At 52.6% G+C, this 14,979-nt stretch overlaps 1 protein-coding gene across 1 annotated transcript; it reads left to right on the top strand.

The window, feature by feature from the left end:
• The first annotated feature begins 9,809 nt into the window (after nt 1-9,809).
• Nucleotides 9,810-14,583, top strand: LOC144175165 (tubulin beta-4B chain-like). Its single transcript, XM_077704269.1, has 5 exons — nt 9,810-9,826; nt 10,091-10,201; nt 11,416-11,860; nt 13,343-13,779; nt 14,290-14,583. The coding sequence occupies exons 2-5, from the start codon at nt 10,141-10,143 to the stop codon at nt 14,469-14,471; spliced, it is 1,125 nt and encodes a 374-aa protein (XP_077560395.1). The 5' UTR covers nt 9,810-9,826; nt 10,091-10,140; the 3' UTR covers nt 14,472-14,583.
• The last annotated feature ends 396 nt before the right edge of the window (nt 14,584-14,979 follow it).

The raw sequence follows: 14,979 nt of genomic DNA, 5'->3' as shown, positions 1-14,979 counted from the left end.
CATGCGAGGCGTGTCCTCCGTCGTCTCGATCGTCGCCGTCGCCCCCTCGGCTGCGGCCACGAGACCCTCCGTCCACTCCTCGATGTTCTCGATCTCGCCCAGCTCCGCTTCCCGGAACCGGTGCCAGTCGGTCAGGCGGTGCTGGACACGGCCGGCGCCGCCGCCGTCCCCGTCGTCGCCGGAGCGGAGCGGCACCGTCACCTCGACGATGTAGTGGTTGCAACTTGCTTCCCAGGTTGTGGCCCGTGTTCCTCTACCGCGCCGTCCTGCCGCCCGGCAGGAGCGCGAAGGAAAGGTCCGGGTTGGTGTCCCGGGCCGTCGACGTGCCGATGCGCGTCGAGTGCGACGGGTCCGTGAGCAGCACGTAACCGGCCTCGGCGGCGTCTTCCAGCAGGCTCCTGACCTTGGCCGACGTCGCCGTGTACCCGAGCTCCCGGTGCTGGGCGTTGAAGTCGCCGCACACGACGACCGCCGCGTCCCTCTGCCCGGAGACCGCGTTGCGAGCCTTGTGCAGCAGCGCCCGGAACTTTTGCTGGCGGTGCTGCGGGTTGCTGTATACGTTCACGACGAGGACGGCGGTGTCCGTCGCCCGCTTCTTCCGTCTGCCCGTGACTATTGCCAGTTCGGTCGCACAGTGCTCGATGGAACTGCCGCGGCCGCCCAGGAAATTCTCGTGTTTGAAGAAGGCGATGCCCTTGCGGACGAACGTGCACACTCCTTGCGCCGCGGCCTTCCCGCAGGCGAGGGCGCTCGGCGGGCTGTAACCCGGCAGGGACGTCGCGTTCGCGTCTTCGGCGTGCGTTTCCTGCACCATGATCACGTCGGGGAGGTCCGGCGCGGTCAGGGAGCGCAGGTGCTGTTGCAGGACTGCCTTCCGGCACCGGAAGCCGTTGGCGTTCCAGTGCCAGATCTTCAGGGTCGTGCGGTCGCGGCTCGTCATGGCGAATGTTGCTGAGAGGCTCCGTTGTCGAAGTGTTCTTGTATGGCGTTCATCTCGAGCGTCTTCATGTTTTCGGGGCTGAATTGTTGCTGCAGCTGCTGCTGTGGCTGGGTCATCTGGCCGACGGCCTGGTTGACTTGCTGCATCATTTGGTTGAGGGCTCGGTCGATCCTGTTGGTGAGCCGCTTCTCCATGTTCTCCAGATCCTTGCCCCAGCGGTTCATCTGGTTCTCCAGCCGACGGCAGCGGTTACTCAGACCCGCGTAGCCCGGTGTCTTCGCGGCGCCGGTCGCCTTCGCCGACGCCGACGACTGACTCCGCGTCGTCCTCGTCCGCATCGATCTCCTCTTCGGATTCTTCGCGCTCTTCGCACTGCTGCACCCGTCTCTTGGGAGGGGTCAGGGAGGTCTGGCTTGCCGCCGGAGACGGCTGCTGCGGTTCCTGTCGCTGCCCGGGGGTGGGTTCCCGTGCCGCCTGTTGTCGCTGGGGTTGCGGCCGCGGAGCCTGCCCCTGCGCGGGGCGCGCCGCCGTGGTCGAAGTAGGCTTCGGGACCTCGGAGGCGGGAGCGGCCTTCGCCTCCTCCCACCCCTTCTTCGGCAGTCCCCATAGCTCTTCTAGCTGCTTGGAGAGGCGCTCGATCGTTATGCGCTGTTCGTGGATCGTCGCACGCATTTCCTTCACCATCTCGCGTAGCTCCACGTTCTCCGATCCGTTAGGCTTCGCGGCCGGCCGCCTCGTGCTGTTGTGGCGCGAACCGGAGCGGCTCGCGCGCCTTCCCCTGGACGCCGATCTCTCGCGCCGCGCGGACTTGGACCACCGCCGCGACTAAGGTCCCTAAAATAGCCGCGACGACGCAGCTGCGCCGCCGACGGCGACCGTCGCCCATATGGGGCCACGTGACAGGTCTCTGCGCCTATCTCCGCGCGCCACGCCGGACGCGCTCCTGTCGCGGCTCTTCTCCCGGCTGCCGCCGCGCGCCGCGCGCTGGTCGAGCTCCGGGAAATCGTCTCTTCTAGAAATCCTGACCTTCAGCGCCGGCGGCGGCGGTGCCGACTTCGCTTGCTCCTCGTCGAGCTTGCGTTGCCACTGTCGCTTCTTGACTTGAAACGGGGTCTTGAACTTATTCTTGCAGCTCTTGGTGCCCGTGGCGTGCGGGCCGCCGCAGAGCTTGCAGTTGGGCTTGCAGCGTTGCTCGTGGTCTGGCTTGCCCGCTTGGTTCTTGCGGCGGCGCAGTGGGACAACGTGAATCCACCCGGCGCGGTCCCTGTTGCCCGGGGCGGCGTCTTCGTCGGCGCGCAGAGCCGCGTCGGCGTCGTCGTCGGTGCCGGGAACCGTAATGGCCGTCCTCCCCGAGCTGCGATCCTGGCTGGGCCGTCGTCGGCGAGGAGAGTCGGCAGGTGTCGTATCCATTTCCGTGGAATCTTCGTAGGCGTCTTCTGCGACGTGGTGGCCCGCGGCCCCTGTCGGGGCGGGGCCCGAGGCGTCGCTCGTGGCGGCGGCCGTCGACGTGGCCGGCGCCATGCTCGGAGTCGTCGTATCCCTCGTTAGGCTTAGCCCGGCGGCCTCGCCTCACTCGAGAAAAACACTAGTAAATCGGCCAGAGATGGGCGAAAATGCCCAAATCTGGTATCGACGTGCTCCGGACGTTAAAAGGAACGCGTACGTACAGGTTTGGGACAGCTGAGGCGTGATGGTCCTCCGAAAAGTAGTATAATCGACGGAGCCGATGTGAGGTGCGTTCGCTCACCTCGGCGACCGCAGCCCCCCCCCCCCCCCCCCAGCGGCGAGGCAGCGGCGGACGCCGTGTCTTCGCCCCGTGTAGCACAGCCCAAAGAACACTCGGCGCTGCGCCGGGGCGGATTTTCCGCCGGGCGAACTTCGTTGTGAAAGTTCGCTCCATGTATTCAGGCCTTTGGGCCTCCTGCGCTGGAGTGATGATGATGATGATCATTGTGGTCAGAAACCCTTTGTATCGGGCGGACACCGAAATGTCCAAGCCAAGTAAAAAAGTTAACAAAATACATATAAAAAGAAAAAAAACGGCTGAATGCCTAAAGTCATTGCACCGTCCCCACCAGCGAGAAAACTAAAGGTGGCAGTTTTCCTGCAGTCTTGTGCATATGGTACACTGCATGCGTATGTACGTCCACTGCACTGTCACCATTCACTGCAGTTCACTCGTGCGTTCACTGCACCGTCACCACAGCCGCACCCAGCCGAACCGATCGCTGCCAGAGTTGCAGTCGCTCTTTCGTCGTGTGTATGTCCATGGCATTGTCGACGCCGTCCTCGAACCCTAGCGCCTGTTGTATAGTGGCGTTGACTCTGGCGGGTGGGCGCAGCTTGTGGCAGTGCAGCACCAGGTGCTCCATGCTTTCCTCGTGGTCGCCGCATGCCCTGCACTTTGCTGCTTGAACCTCTGGTGTGCTGTCGTAGTGCCGGCAGTACAGCAGCGTGCGCAGTGCCCCCGCACGGGCCTCGAAGAGGAGTGTGCTGCCGCTGCTGTTGTCGTAGACACGCATCCGGCCTATATCTTGCGTGTGGTTGCGGTATAGTTCCAGGGTAGACTTTTGGTGCATTGCAGTCTGCCAGTGAGCGCGTTCCTCTTCTTTCACCCTGGAGCGCACCTTCTCCGTGATCTTGTGCGGCGTGCCCACCTCGATCGGGTTGGTAGTGAAGCCGAATTTTCGACGGAGGTTGTAGAGGCGGTTGCACCACTGTGTGCGTACACCCTTGAATGCCATGTAGCGGAACAATCGCCGCGCCCGGCGTTCGTCGTTCATGACTCGGAGTCGCTCTTCGAATGCAATCTTGCTGGTGGCCTCGCGAGCCTCAAACGTTGACCATCCCAAGTCACCCTGTATGGCCTCCACAGCCACTCGGCCATGGCAGCCCAAGGCAAGGCGGCCCACCTCTCGCTGACCACACTCGAGCCACCCCCGTGTTGGCGCCGACACACACACCACAGCGTTCGCGAAGGTGAGACATGGGACGTGCACCGACTTCCACAGGTCACGGACCAACAGGTATCGGTTGCACCCCCATAAGCACCGTCTGCGCAGGATACAGCTGGCGCGTCTCGACTTCTCTTTCAGTAAAGCCTCGTGTGTAGCATACTTGTCGCCAGTGGTGTTGAAAGTGATGCCAAGGTAACAATAGCTGTGCATCGATGGAACCTTTTCACGCATCTCTTTTTACGTCAGTTGGCAAACCGCTTTCTGTTTTGGAGGGATGTAAATGATCCCTTTTTGCGCACCGTTTGCCAAGTGAGATTAGGCAGGGTTTTGCCTGAGTTGTCCGTTACGACATTGTGTATGCCAGGTGGTATCCGTGGCTATCTAAAAGAAGTTGTGGACTCGTTACGTTTTCTATGCGCACGGTTTTCGTTAAAGTATTTGAGCGCAGTGACTAGGAAGAGACTGTATAACGATCTCTGCGACACTGTTTTTCCCGTTCCTATGTACAGAATTGGTCACTCGGCTGGCATGGGTCGAGATGTGTTAAAACGGGTTAAAAGAATGCCAGTTGCACCGGGATGTAAAACATTTTTCTTTCAACTACACACCGGGACACTCCTTGTGAAAACATGGATGCAAGAAAAGGGCCTTTTTATGCCGTGGGGTGAACAGTGTTGGTATGCAACAAACCGGAAACCATTGAACATGTTTTCATTGACTGTTGGGACGGGGTCTTCTTCTGGGATGTGCTGCAACGTACGCTGAAAAAGATCTGCCAATCGATACCCATGGTATTCGGTATTTGTCCGTTGAACATGATGATGATGGCGTCCCTTTAGATCTAATAATGTTACTAGGTCTGCACAGTATATGGATATGCCGAATGGCAGTCCGCCACTCGGACATTGATGCGCGGCCAGTAAATGAGTATTTCCGAGAGGCCATATTCTCTTTTCTTGAAGTTCAAAAGGCACGCCAATGTGTTCCAGACTGGTTGTCACAAATGGAGGAGTTTACAAAAATGAAAATATTTTAGTAGTCAGCACTGTACCCTAGAGTGTAACAGTGATTTTATGTCTTAGTGTAAGGGGTTTGTTTTGTTGTTGTGTATTATATTTGTAACAGCGGTGTTTGTATGGAAATAAAGCAAAAAAAAAAAAAAAGCCGGTGGCCGAGTGGTCTGGAGCGCTAGGTATGCTATTCCACGTGTTTTGCGAGTCACGAGTTAGAATCCCCGCGGGTGCATTCTATTTTTTTTATAAGTTAACTTTTTCGTTTTCCGCCGATGTTTTCTGTGCTTAGTTCACCTTTTTTTGGGCCGCAACATTCGTTTCTCCACGAACTAGTTCACAGAACGCGCGCAGGCTGACACTAGCGCGCTAGCGATTTCTCGTTGGCATGCTGTTGCCGTAAGCAGCGACTGCTTGGGGGCAGTGGGCACTGGGCACAGGCCAGAACCAGCAGACCCTTGGCCTGGTGCGAACACGCTTTTACGAGACAGGCATGAGTGAGGCAAGCTCCAAATATAGGGGAAAAGCGCATGGCATTTGAGCGTCTGCGATGACTCGGAGGGCGTTCATCCACTGCGCAGGCCTCGGGTAGTGATTTCTGCGATTCTAAGCCGTCCTGGAAGGCTTGTCGTAGGCATTTTACAGCCGACGACATGGCAGAAGCGCGGTATGACGATTACTGAAATATTGAGTATGCTCGTCAGATAACAACGGATGTCAAGCCTGTTGTTTTACAGAACCGAAACCGAAACTTGTTTGAATGCTAATCGTGGGCATCGTCCAATCACGGTGCATCTCCTCCCGTCGTCACAGCGTTTAGTTGGTGCGGCCGCCGCAGACCGCGCATGGAAGTTTTTCTTCTTTCGAGCTTTATAAAACAATTACTGAGTTGTCAACCGTATAAATGATGAAAAGTGTGTTACTTTGAGCCAGTCTACGCAGTGCAAGTAAAACCGGGAGCTTGACAAATTCACTTCAGTGTTCTTTTAGGCTCGATTCGCGGGATTACCTCGGGCTGACAAAAGGAATCGCGCAATTAATCAGTATTGAGGCCTTCTAATTCCAACTTATTTTGGGGAAAAATGAAAGTACCCCAAAGTTTGGGGCCTCGTCGCGCCAAAAATGATTTTGGGGCGACGAGGTCACTAAAAAATAGCTGACGTAGAAAATTCGTTGAGAAATCAACACGATTCGCAGGTGAAAGCTCAGTAATGCCACCACCATTGTTGAGTGACTCTCTTAAAGGACTCTGCAACACTTTTTTCAACTCGTTTGGAAACCCTAAATGCTTGCAGAAGGTAGTCAACCAGAACATACAGCACTTAGATTAAGGGGTCGCAAAGTATCTCAGCCGAAAAACAGCTGTACGCTCATCAGATAATTTAGAACATTGCTCAAAAGATCTTTCTCTTACGTCATTACAGCGGTGCAGTGGCTATTGGCCGGCTTTCTTTCAGTTTTAGCAACGAAACCTAAACAAAATTGCTGTGGTTTAGCTTTGGTCAACCCTAGGTGATAGCTTAAGCTTCACGGCCCTGGCTAGACCCATTGTCGAGGGGTGGTCGACGTGTGGTCTCGAAATGATATACAGATATGTTTGCTATAAAATACACCGCTTATTCATTATCTTTTGTCGCATCACAGCGTTTTTTAAGGCTCGTCGCGGTTCGAGCGACCACAGCTGGACTATCGTCTTCCTCCATCGCAGACAGCTCTGCGCCGGACGTGGCCTCCTGGCCTTCCTTTGTAGCGCGTGCTTATCGCCGCGGCGGTGGCCTCCTCGCCTTCCTTCGCCATTGGGTAACACGGTTTGCGCGCACGTTTCGGTTCCCTCTTTGCCTATCTCTCCTCTGCCGCCTATCTCTCCCCGCCTTCGGGCTGCTGCTCTGTCTCTGGTGCTCCGGCAGGTAGAGAAACGGGTCCCGCGCACGTCTATATTTCCTCCTCGCATATCTCTCGACAAAAGGGTTGCCAGCTCGGCTAGTTGGAAATACATATTCTTGAATGAAACCCGCGTGAACCGAGCACAAAGACAAAGGAAGTGTAACACAAGTTGTATCAAGGTGCGTTTGAGATCATGCATTGTCATTAAAGGACCCCCATCATCCCATCTTTCTTCACACTGTACTAAGTGCCGCATATATAAACCTAATTTTCCTGCCACTGACATTTTTTCATCACCGTGAACAAAAGCCCCGCGAAATGATGGAACCATTTCATATGGCAGAAAAAGTAGACAAGTGTATCAGCCGAGAAAGCGTGTCTTCATCCCAAAGAGATGGCATATCTGCGCGGGCCTTGACTGTAGCCGGTGCCTGTCTAGTTCGCTTATCACCATGAATTTTGTAAACTTGTTTTGGTCATTCACAGTGTTTTTATTGTGTTTTGTTAAGTGTTTATATATTCAACCTTCTTAATATTAAACTTGGGTTTTTCGACCAGCGACTGTGCTTGCGTTCCAATTCTTTTTTCTCTGTTTTACTTCGTGCTCGTTTCATTCAAGAATAAGCCTATCTCTCCCCTCCGGCGTATCTCTTCCAGCCAGCGGGCCGCTTCTCCCTGCCGGGTGCTTGCATATAGGGCCTGGTTTGACCTCTAGGTCGAAGGGCAAAACTGGTCCCCCCGCGAAGAGCGCTCGAGGTAGCGTAGTGTAGCTTTCGCTACAAAAACAACCACAATGGGGAAGGCGTATCTGCTGCGGAAGGAGTATCTGCTGCGACGAGCAAATCACGCAGTACCGCGGACAGCTGGCGATAACTATAGCTTTCGCAGTGCTTCGAGACGTGAAGGATAGGGAGAAAGCGTTTATCATAAGAGTTCTAGTGTCCCTTTAAAACACTACAGCCTTGGGAACTGAAAGATATATGAACTAATCGCGCCTCGTTTTCTGAAAAGATGCATTGAAGGCTCAGGTATGCTCGAATGGTACGATTCGACACAAGGCATTAGGAAGATAAATTCCGGAACTGCGATGCGGTATATTCTTAGCACATGGTGAAACGACCTGCCGGATATTACTAGCTTGATTCCGCGATTCCCAACGGATCGTTTTTGTTCGACGGCACCTGTTGGAACTGGCTTAGTGTACTGATTACCCTCCCTTGGCTGCTCCCCAAGCACTTGGTTGCAGAGCTTTTCGTACGTCAGATAGTTACGCTCGAAGAAGCGCGTAATCTGAAATGCCCACCTTTAAACGCAAGTTTATCAGTGACAGCACTAACATTTTATGCTCACTTAAGGTAGAGAATGATGAGCTGCACCTTTTGAATAATGAAATAGTTTATGTTGCCATGATGACACCGCGAAACCAGTAGGTTCCTTTTATTACGACACTAGTACTGCCTAATCCCTGTATTCTTCGTATTCATCTAAGCCAAGCCTGTATTTCTTTTCCATTCCTTTTCCAGTCCTGGCAAAGCACAACGAACATTTCAGTATGAGGACGTGATGCCAACCTGTTTTATGGCGTTTTACAGTCTATTTGAAGAAATGTTCTCGGTAATATTGAGCCAGAGCAGTGATTTAAAAGGAATTCTCCATGTAACAGATCAAGGCACTCCTAAACCTGTTCTGATTAAACGAATTACGCACACATGTTGCTTGCACAAGTACACTTAAACAGAACTTTTGCGCAATAAAGCCAGAAAAAGTATTCTTGTCACTGCTCAGACGGGTGGTGGGAGTCCCTCTTACATCACCTTACTTTCGTCAGCTCCACACTCTGTCATATAATTTCTTTTTATTATTTGGCACGCAGTCTGACAGTGTGAACGACTATTAGCTTTCATAGAGTTGTATTTTATGTGCCGAAGCTACACTTGGAGATGAGGCGTGGCGTGGCAGACGGAACGCGGATTTTTGAAAGTCACCTGGGGATCTTGGTCGAGCGCCGATATCTTGTAGGCATGGGCCTTCTAGCTTTTGACCACGGGAGCAGTTCACATGTCTGCCCAAGAGAATGAGCAAGCAGTAGATTTTAAATAAAGTCACGCTCTTAGAAACCACATAAGCTTGAACCCTATTGATAGTGTCCTTGTAACGCGAGTGTTCCCTCAACCAGCAACTCCATACTTTTTTTCCTTCATCCAGTATGAACGTACCTTGTCCAATTGTTTCGAACTTTCCTGCACTGTTTAAGGAAAACAGCCACGTTTGGTTTCCCCATATTGCAACGAAGTATCTTGGATGTTAAAGCGACGCTCTAGTGTTCTCACTGATGCGTCTGTAACGCGAAAACGCCCCGCTGGAAAGCCAGCTTTTTCTGTCGATGACGATGAATGATGGTAAGTGACGAGAAAGAAAAAATCGATTGTGGTACCCGGAATCGAACCTAGGTCCCTTACTTTGTGCAGCTGTCGTCTATCCAATTGCTCCATGTTGACCTGATCCAAGCGGTTTGGGAAACTCAAACGACAACCAAAGAATCCGTCACGATAAAGCTTCATGTTCAAACGTCGTCGTCGTCATACTGAGGGGTACATGATTTTAATTAAGATTTCGATGTTTATGTGATGACAGATTATGCGCAGTGAACGGTCATTCATGTGAAGCGCTAGGTGCACAAAACTGTTTTTACTATTTACGAGAACATTGTGGGCTGTACACTAGCAGAACACCTTTGCAGCGGGCATGGCCGTGGCAAGCACGTGGAGAAGTTTTTGACAGTGTTGTGAACACTGCGTGAACAGTATTAGTTTCTCCTCGGTGAAAAAAAAATAACTGTGTCATAAGCTCACTGTTAACATTACAAACCTTACTTCTTTCATATAACATGCCCGAATGACGGCAAGGGAGTGTCGACCTTCATGGCATTTGAAGTTTCACATTGTAGCCTGAGTCACGCTCTGGCAATCCTTCGCACGCGGCTTCGTCGTCTACGGCACCGAAGTGGGAGCTCGTCTACTACAATGAGGCCTCCGGTAAAGGTTCATGTGTAATATCCTCATGGGCAGCCTATATAGCGGGATAACCACCGCTGCTCCCCGATGTTGACAGATAAAAATTGCATAATATCATGGGTATTAATGTAGCGCCCAGCATACTCGAATCTACTGTCCTTCTGCTAAGGACTGAATGCCCTGACCAGATCTATTTATCATATATTTTGAATACTTACCCCTGCAGTGCTTGTGGCGAGCGCTTTTATGTTTTGAGCTGACCGCTCCTCTGTTGCCTTGTTTCAGGAGGCAAATACGTGCCTCGGGCCATCCTGGTGGACTTGGAGCCCGGCACCATGGACTCCGTCCGGTCTGGACCGTATGGCCAGCTCTACAGACCCGACAACTTCGTCTTCGGTGAGTACTCCCCTCATTACCCTCGCTGTCATTGCTGGTCAGATGGGCCAAATCAAGTACTACCTACTAAATGATGCCAGCTACCATGGTCCTCCATAAGGAGAGCAGTAAAATACCTGTAGGAGGGGCGTCAGAGGAGGAGACACAATCTCTCCAATGTTATTCACCGCATATTTACAAGAGGTATTCATGGATTGGGAACAGGTGGGAGTAAGGGTTAATGGAGAATACTTTTGTAACCTCAGATTTTCTGATGACGTTGCCTTGCCAAGTAACTCGGGGGACGTTTTGCAAAGCATGCTTACCGCACTGGACAAATAGTAGAACCGTGGGCCTGGAAATTAAAACGCAGAAAAATAAAGTAATGATCAATAACCTCGGGACAGCACAGCAAGTTGAGATAGGTGGCGAGGCAGTGGAAGGGGTAAGCGAATATATCTACTTGAGCCAAGTTGTCACCCCCGGATCCGAAACATAGGCCGAGATTAGGATAAGAATGGGGTGGAGTGCATACGGCAGACATTCTCAGACAATGAATGGCAGCCTACCATTGTCCCTGAAAGAGAAGTTATGACAGCTGCATCTTACCGGTACTCATTTACGTGGCAGAAACTTGGAGGCTCACTAAATGGATTCAACTTAAAGTGAAGGCGACTCGGCGAGCATTGGAGCGGAAGATAGGTGTACCATTAAGAGACAAGAGAGCAGAGTTGGTCAGGGAACATTCACGTGTTAGTCATATTAGTGGACTTTAAGAAAGGCAAGATAACCATCGGTCATTAAGTGGATCCCTAGAGAAGGCAAGTGTGGCAGGGGGCGGAAGAACGTTAGATAGGGAGATGAGATCAAGAAGTTTTCGGGGATAAATAGGTCGCAGTTAGCGCAGAACCGGGAAAATTGGAGATCTATGGGAGAGGCCTTTGCCCTGCAGATAATGATGAAATGTCGGCGATTATCAACCTGAATTTCAAATTTTGCCTCAGCCCTTGTACTTCTCCACTCTCCGGTTTCACATCTCCCACTCAGTTGTTTGTTATATCTTGTGATAGCACGGCTTTGTTTCGAACGGTGTTCTTTATTGAGCAGGCAGCCGCTATCTGCTCTTCCGTGCTTCACAAACGTTGTCCTCTCTCTAGGTCCTTCATGTGTGCAAGCTGCAGACATTTGGTATTGTTGCGTCCAATTTGACAAGCCTCCTCATCCCGGCCTTGCAGGTCAGAGCGGTGCCGGCAACAACTGGGCCAAGGGCCACTACACCGAGGGAGCAGAGCTGGTGGACTCTGTTCTCGACCGAGTGCGGAGAGAAGCCGAAGCGTGCGACTGCCTGCAGGGCTTCCAGCTCACCCATTCCCTCGGAGGAGATACCGGCTCGGGCATGGGCACCCTGATCATCTCGAAGATCCGGGAAGAGTACCCAGACAGGATCATGAACAGCTTCAGCGTTGTCCCCTCTCCCAAGGTCTCGGACACGGTCGTGGAGCCCTACAACGCCACCCTGTCGGTGCACCAGCTGATCGAGAACACCGATGAGACCTTCTGCATCGACAATGAGGCCCTCTACGACATCTGCTTCCGCACGCTGAAGCTGACCACGCCCACTTACGGTGACCTGAAAAATCTCGTCTCGGCCACCATGTCGGGTGTCACTACGTGCCTCCGGTAGGTCCCCCTGTTGATGCTTCGGTTAAGTCCTTCCTTTTAAAGCAAAGATTTCTACCTTTACCAGCCAACGGTTTCTTCGTGGCGTGCGCGACAAGAAACTCCCAACGCGGATCGGGAAGGGGAGGGCGCTTTTCGCTCACAGAGCACAGTGTAGATGGCACGGCGAATGGTTATCCATCGTTCCCCGCGCGCAGGTTCCTGCACACACCGGCGGCCGCGTCGGCGAGACGGCCACCAAGCCCGAGCTTTGACACCCCGGACAGGCGCTTCTTTTACACCTGAACACGGCGTTCCCGAGATGTCCCATTCACATACTGCTACACATACTGGGACATCACCGAATATTACCACCTCCTTCACAGACAACTTCCCCCTCCTCACCCCTCCCTCACAGCCGAGGGTGCCCACATGTGGCGTCTTCTTCAGACGCACTTCTTTCCCCACCGCACTCTATTAGTGCATACGTACCCTCACCTATTTTTCTCTCCCAACTGTCCCTTAATTGTGACGCGCCGGACACTCTCTAGCACTCACTCTGCGAACGTGCACGCGACCCTTTCCCCCCTCTACCCTCCCCCACCCTCAGGGAACAGGCTCTGAGGTGCTCGGACCGCGACTGCTCGGGCCCTAGACGTCGCGGCGGCCTAGGCCAATGCCACTCCGCCTCGCTAAAACCAGAGTTCCAAATAAAGTGGTCTCTCTCTCTCTCTCTCTCTCTCTCTCTCTCTCTCTCTCTCTCTCTCTCTCTCTCTCTCTGTCTCTCTCTCTCTCTCGGCGGGGCGGCTTTGTCGTCTGCTTCAGCGACGGTTGTTTTGGGCCCGTCCTGGCGCAAGTTCCCGTTATTGCGCGCTTCTACGCTCGGCTTGATTAACTTGTTCAATACCACCTCCTAGGTAACCGGTCGGACTTGTTGTTGTACAGCAAAGATACGTTAACGACTGGTTTGCAGGGCGGGAAAACAAAATGTAGAGACATCTGGCCGCTAGAGAAACGCTACCTTTTGCGCACTTGAAGACCAATTTGGTTGTGTTTTAGCAGGTATTAAAATGCAAAAGGAGCAACCCGTTCTGATAAATAGCGATTGTAAAAGTTCCCTAAGCTTAAATCGTTATAAATGAGAATCACTAAGTTCACATGCCGAATTTTTTTCGGTGTCTGCGCTTGTGCCGCGCGGTGGTGTAGCCCCGAGCTAGCACATCACGATGGCTAGCTTCTGTTGTCTCACCCTTCCAAAGACGCTCCTCTCCGTTTTATTTGTGCCGACGCACGGCCGGCCCCGCGAATTTCGGGTAACGGCTGGCAGAATCTGATTTCACTCTTCGTAGAGCCACGTGTGTTAAAGTGACGCCGCATGGGCAATTGTTGTGGGTGTCGTTTACAGCGTCGCTTTCTAACCCCATCCCGGCGTGGATTGGAGCCATTTTTTTTTATTTCAATCTTCGTATCTCAGCTTTGCCTTCTTCCCTTTAACGCACGCAGATTCCCTGGACAACTCAACGCTGACCTGCGCAAGCTGGCCGTGAACATGGTCCCCTTCCCGCGGCTCCATTTCTTCATGCCAGGCTTCGCTCCACTGACTGCCAGGGGTGCACAGCAGTACCGGGCGCTGTCTGTTCCCGAGCTCACTCAGCAGATCTTCGATGCCAAGAACATGATGGCGGCGTGCGACCCTCGACACGGCCGGTACCTCACCGTGGCGGCCATCTTCCGTGGCCTCATGTCCATGCGGGAGGTGGACGAACAAATGCTCAATGTCCAGAACAAAAACTCCCCGTTCTTCGTGGAGTGGATCCCCAACAACGTCAAGACAGCTGTCTGCGACATTCCGCCTCGTGGCCTGAAGATGTCTGCTACCTTCATTGGCAACAGCACTGCCATTCAAGAGCTCTTCAAGCGCATCTCGGAGCAGTTCACTGGTACGTCCTGGATTCCTTTGAATGGCTTCCGAACTTGACGTGGCTATGTGGTGTATGAAACTTAGACAAGTGCGCATGTTTGCCGTCGTGGAAATTTTACCCAGCGTTTGTGTGTGTACACTGTTTAGCATAACTGGTTTGTACAAAGCCTGTACAGGCGAGCATTCTCAAAGGTAACGTAATAGTTAAAATGTCTGCTATAAGTTAAATGCTACTGATCCACGCGTATTTAGTTCTCCAGGCGTGCTTCGGAACTACGCTTTCCACCAATGCTACTCCCAATTTCTGGGGTTTTACGAGCGGAAGCTACAGGGTGTTACGAGGTGCTATTAATTGGCTCGGAATAATTTTTACCACGTGGGGATTCAATTGCGGCATTGGTGTAGCCTTTAGATTTCACTCTGGTTCCTTTTTCCAGGAGGGACTTTTCCCAGGAGGAGGTACTTGAGTGTGCACTCAGTCCTTGATTCTGTGGTGACCCGTCTCACCTTTTCCGTGTTCTCTGCGCAGCCATGTTCCGGCGCAAGGCCTTCCTCCACTGGTACGCCGGAGAGGGCATGGACGAGATGGAGTTCACCGAGGCCGAGTCCAACATGAATGACCTTGTCTCCGAGTACCAGCAGTACCAGGAGGCGACGGCCGACGAGGAAGGAGAGTTCGAAGACGTGCCGGAGCATGACCTCAATGCCTGAACGCCTCCACGTTACACTTTCTTTTAATTAACCCGTGTGTTTCGTTCGTTTATTTTTTTTCCTCTTCCTCGCGTTCTACTTTCGTGCCTGTTTTTTTTTAAACCCGTGTGTTTCCTTTCACTTCTCTTCCTTGTTCTTTCGGGCCTAATTTTTTTGGTATTTCCTGTCTTGTGTTTTTTGGTGTCCTCTTTTGCCTTTTTCTCCGCGTACACTTTACCTTCGAGGAAATAAATTTTGTTCCACCACTTCACCCTAATGTCAGTATTTATGTGACCATCAAACATCCATAGCAGTCCACTGCAATAGCCTAGTTTTCAGGGAAAGTATTCAAGAACCGTTGCCTGTGTAGGCAGCGTCTTCGGTTTTACCGACACCGCATGACTTCAAAACACCCCTTGCGTCTCGTACTTCGTATCCAGAAGCTCCCCCCGGAACATTTAAGGAAAAAAAACTTCGTCTCCAGCTAACTTCGCTGCTTTTTGACCAATCGACTTGAAGTTTTGGAGAG

Source organism: Haemaphysalis longicornis, unplaced genomic scaffold, assembly GCF_048455015.1.
Source record: "Haemaphysalis longicornis isolate Haplotype H1 unplaced genomic scaffold, Haemaphysalis longicornis Haplotype H1 scaffold_1, whole genome shotgun sequence".
NCBI lineage: Eukaryota > Metazoa > Arthropoda > Arachnida > Ixodida > Ixodidae > Haemaphysalis > Haemaphysalis longicornis.
The sequence above is the reverse complement of the archived record's forward strand: the minus strand, read 5'-3'. Positions and strand labels throughout refer to the sequence as shown.

What these genes read in the sequence shown, in the direction of transcription:
- LOC144175165 (XM_077704269.1), top strand. Translation starts at nt 10,141, where the DNA reads ATGGACTCCGTCCGGTCTGGACCGTATGGCCAGCTCTACAGACCCGAC. An exon ending in GGTGTCACTACGTGCCTCCG is followed by an intron (nt 11,861 to 13,342) that starts GTAGGTCCCCCT and finishes TAACGCACGCAG; the next exon opens with ATTCCCTGGACAACTCAACG. An exon ending in CATCTCGGAGCAGTTCACTG is followed by an intron (nt 13,780 to 14,289) that starts GTACGTCCTGGA and finishes TTCTCTGCGCAG; the next exon opens with CCATGTTCCGGCGCAAGGCC.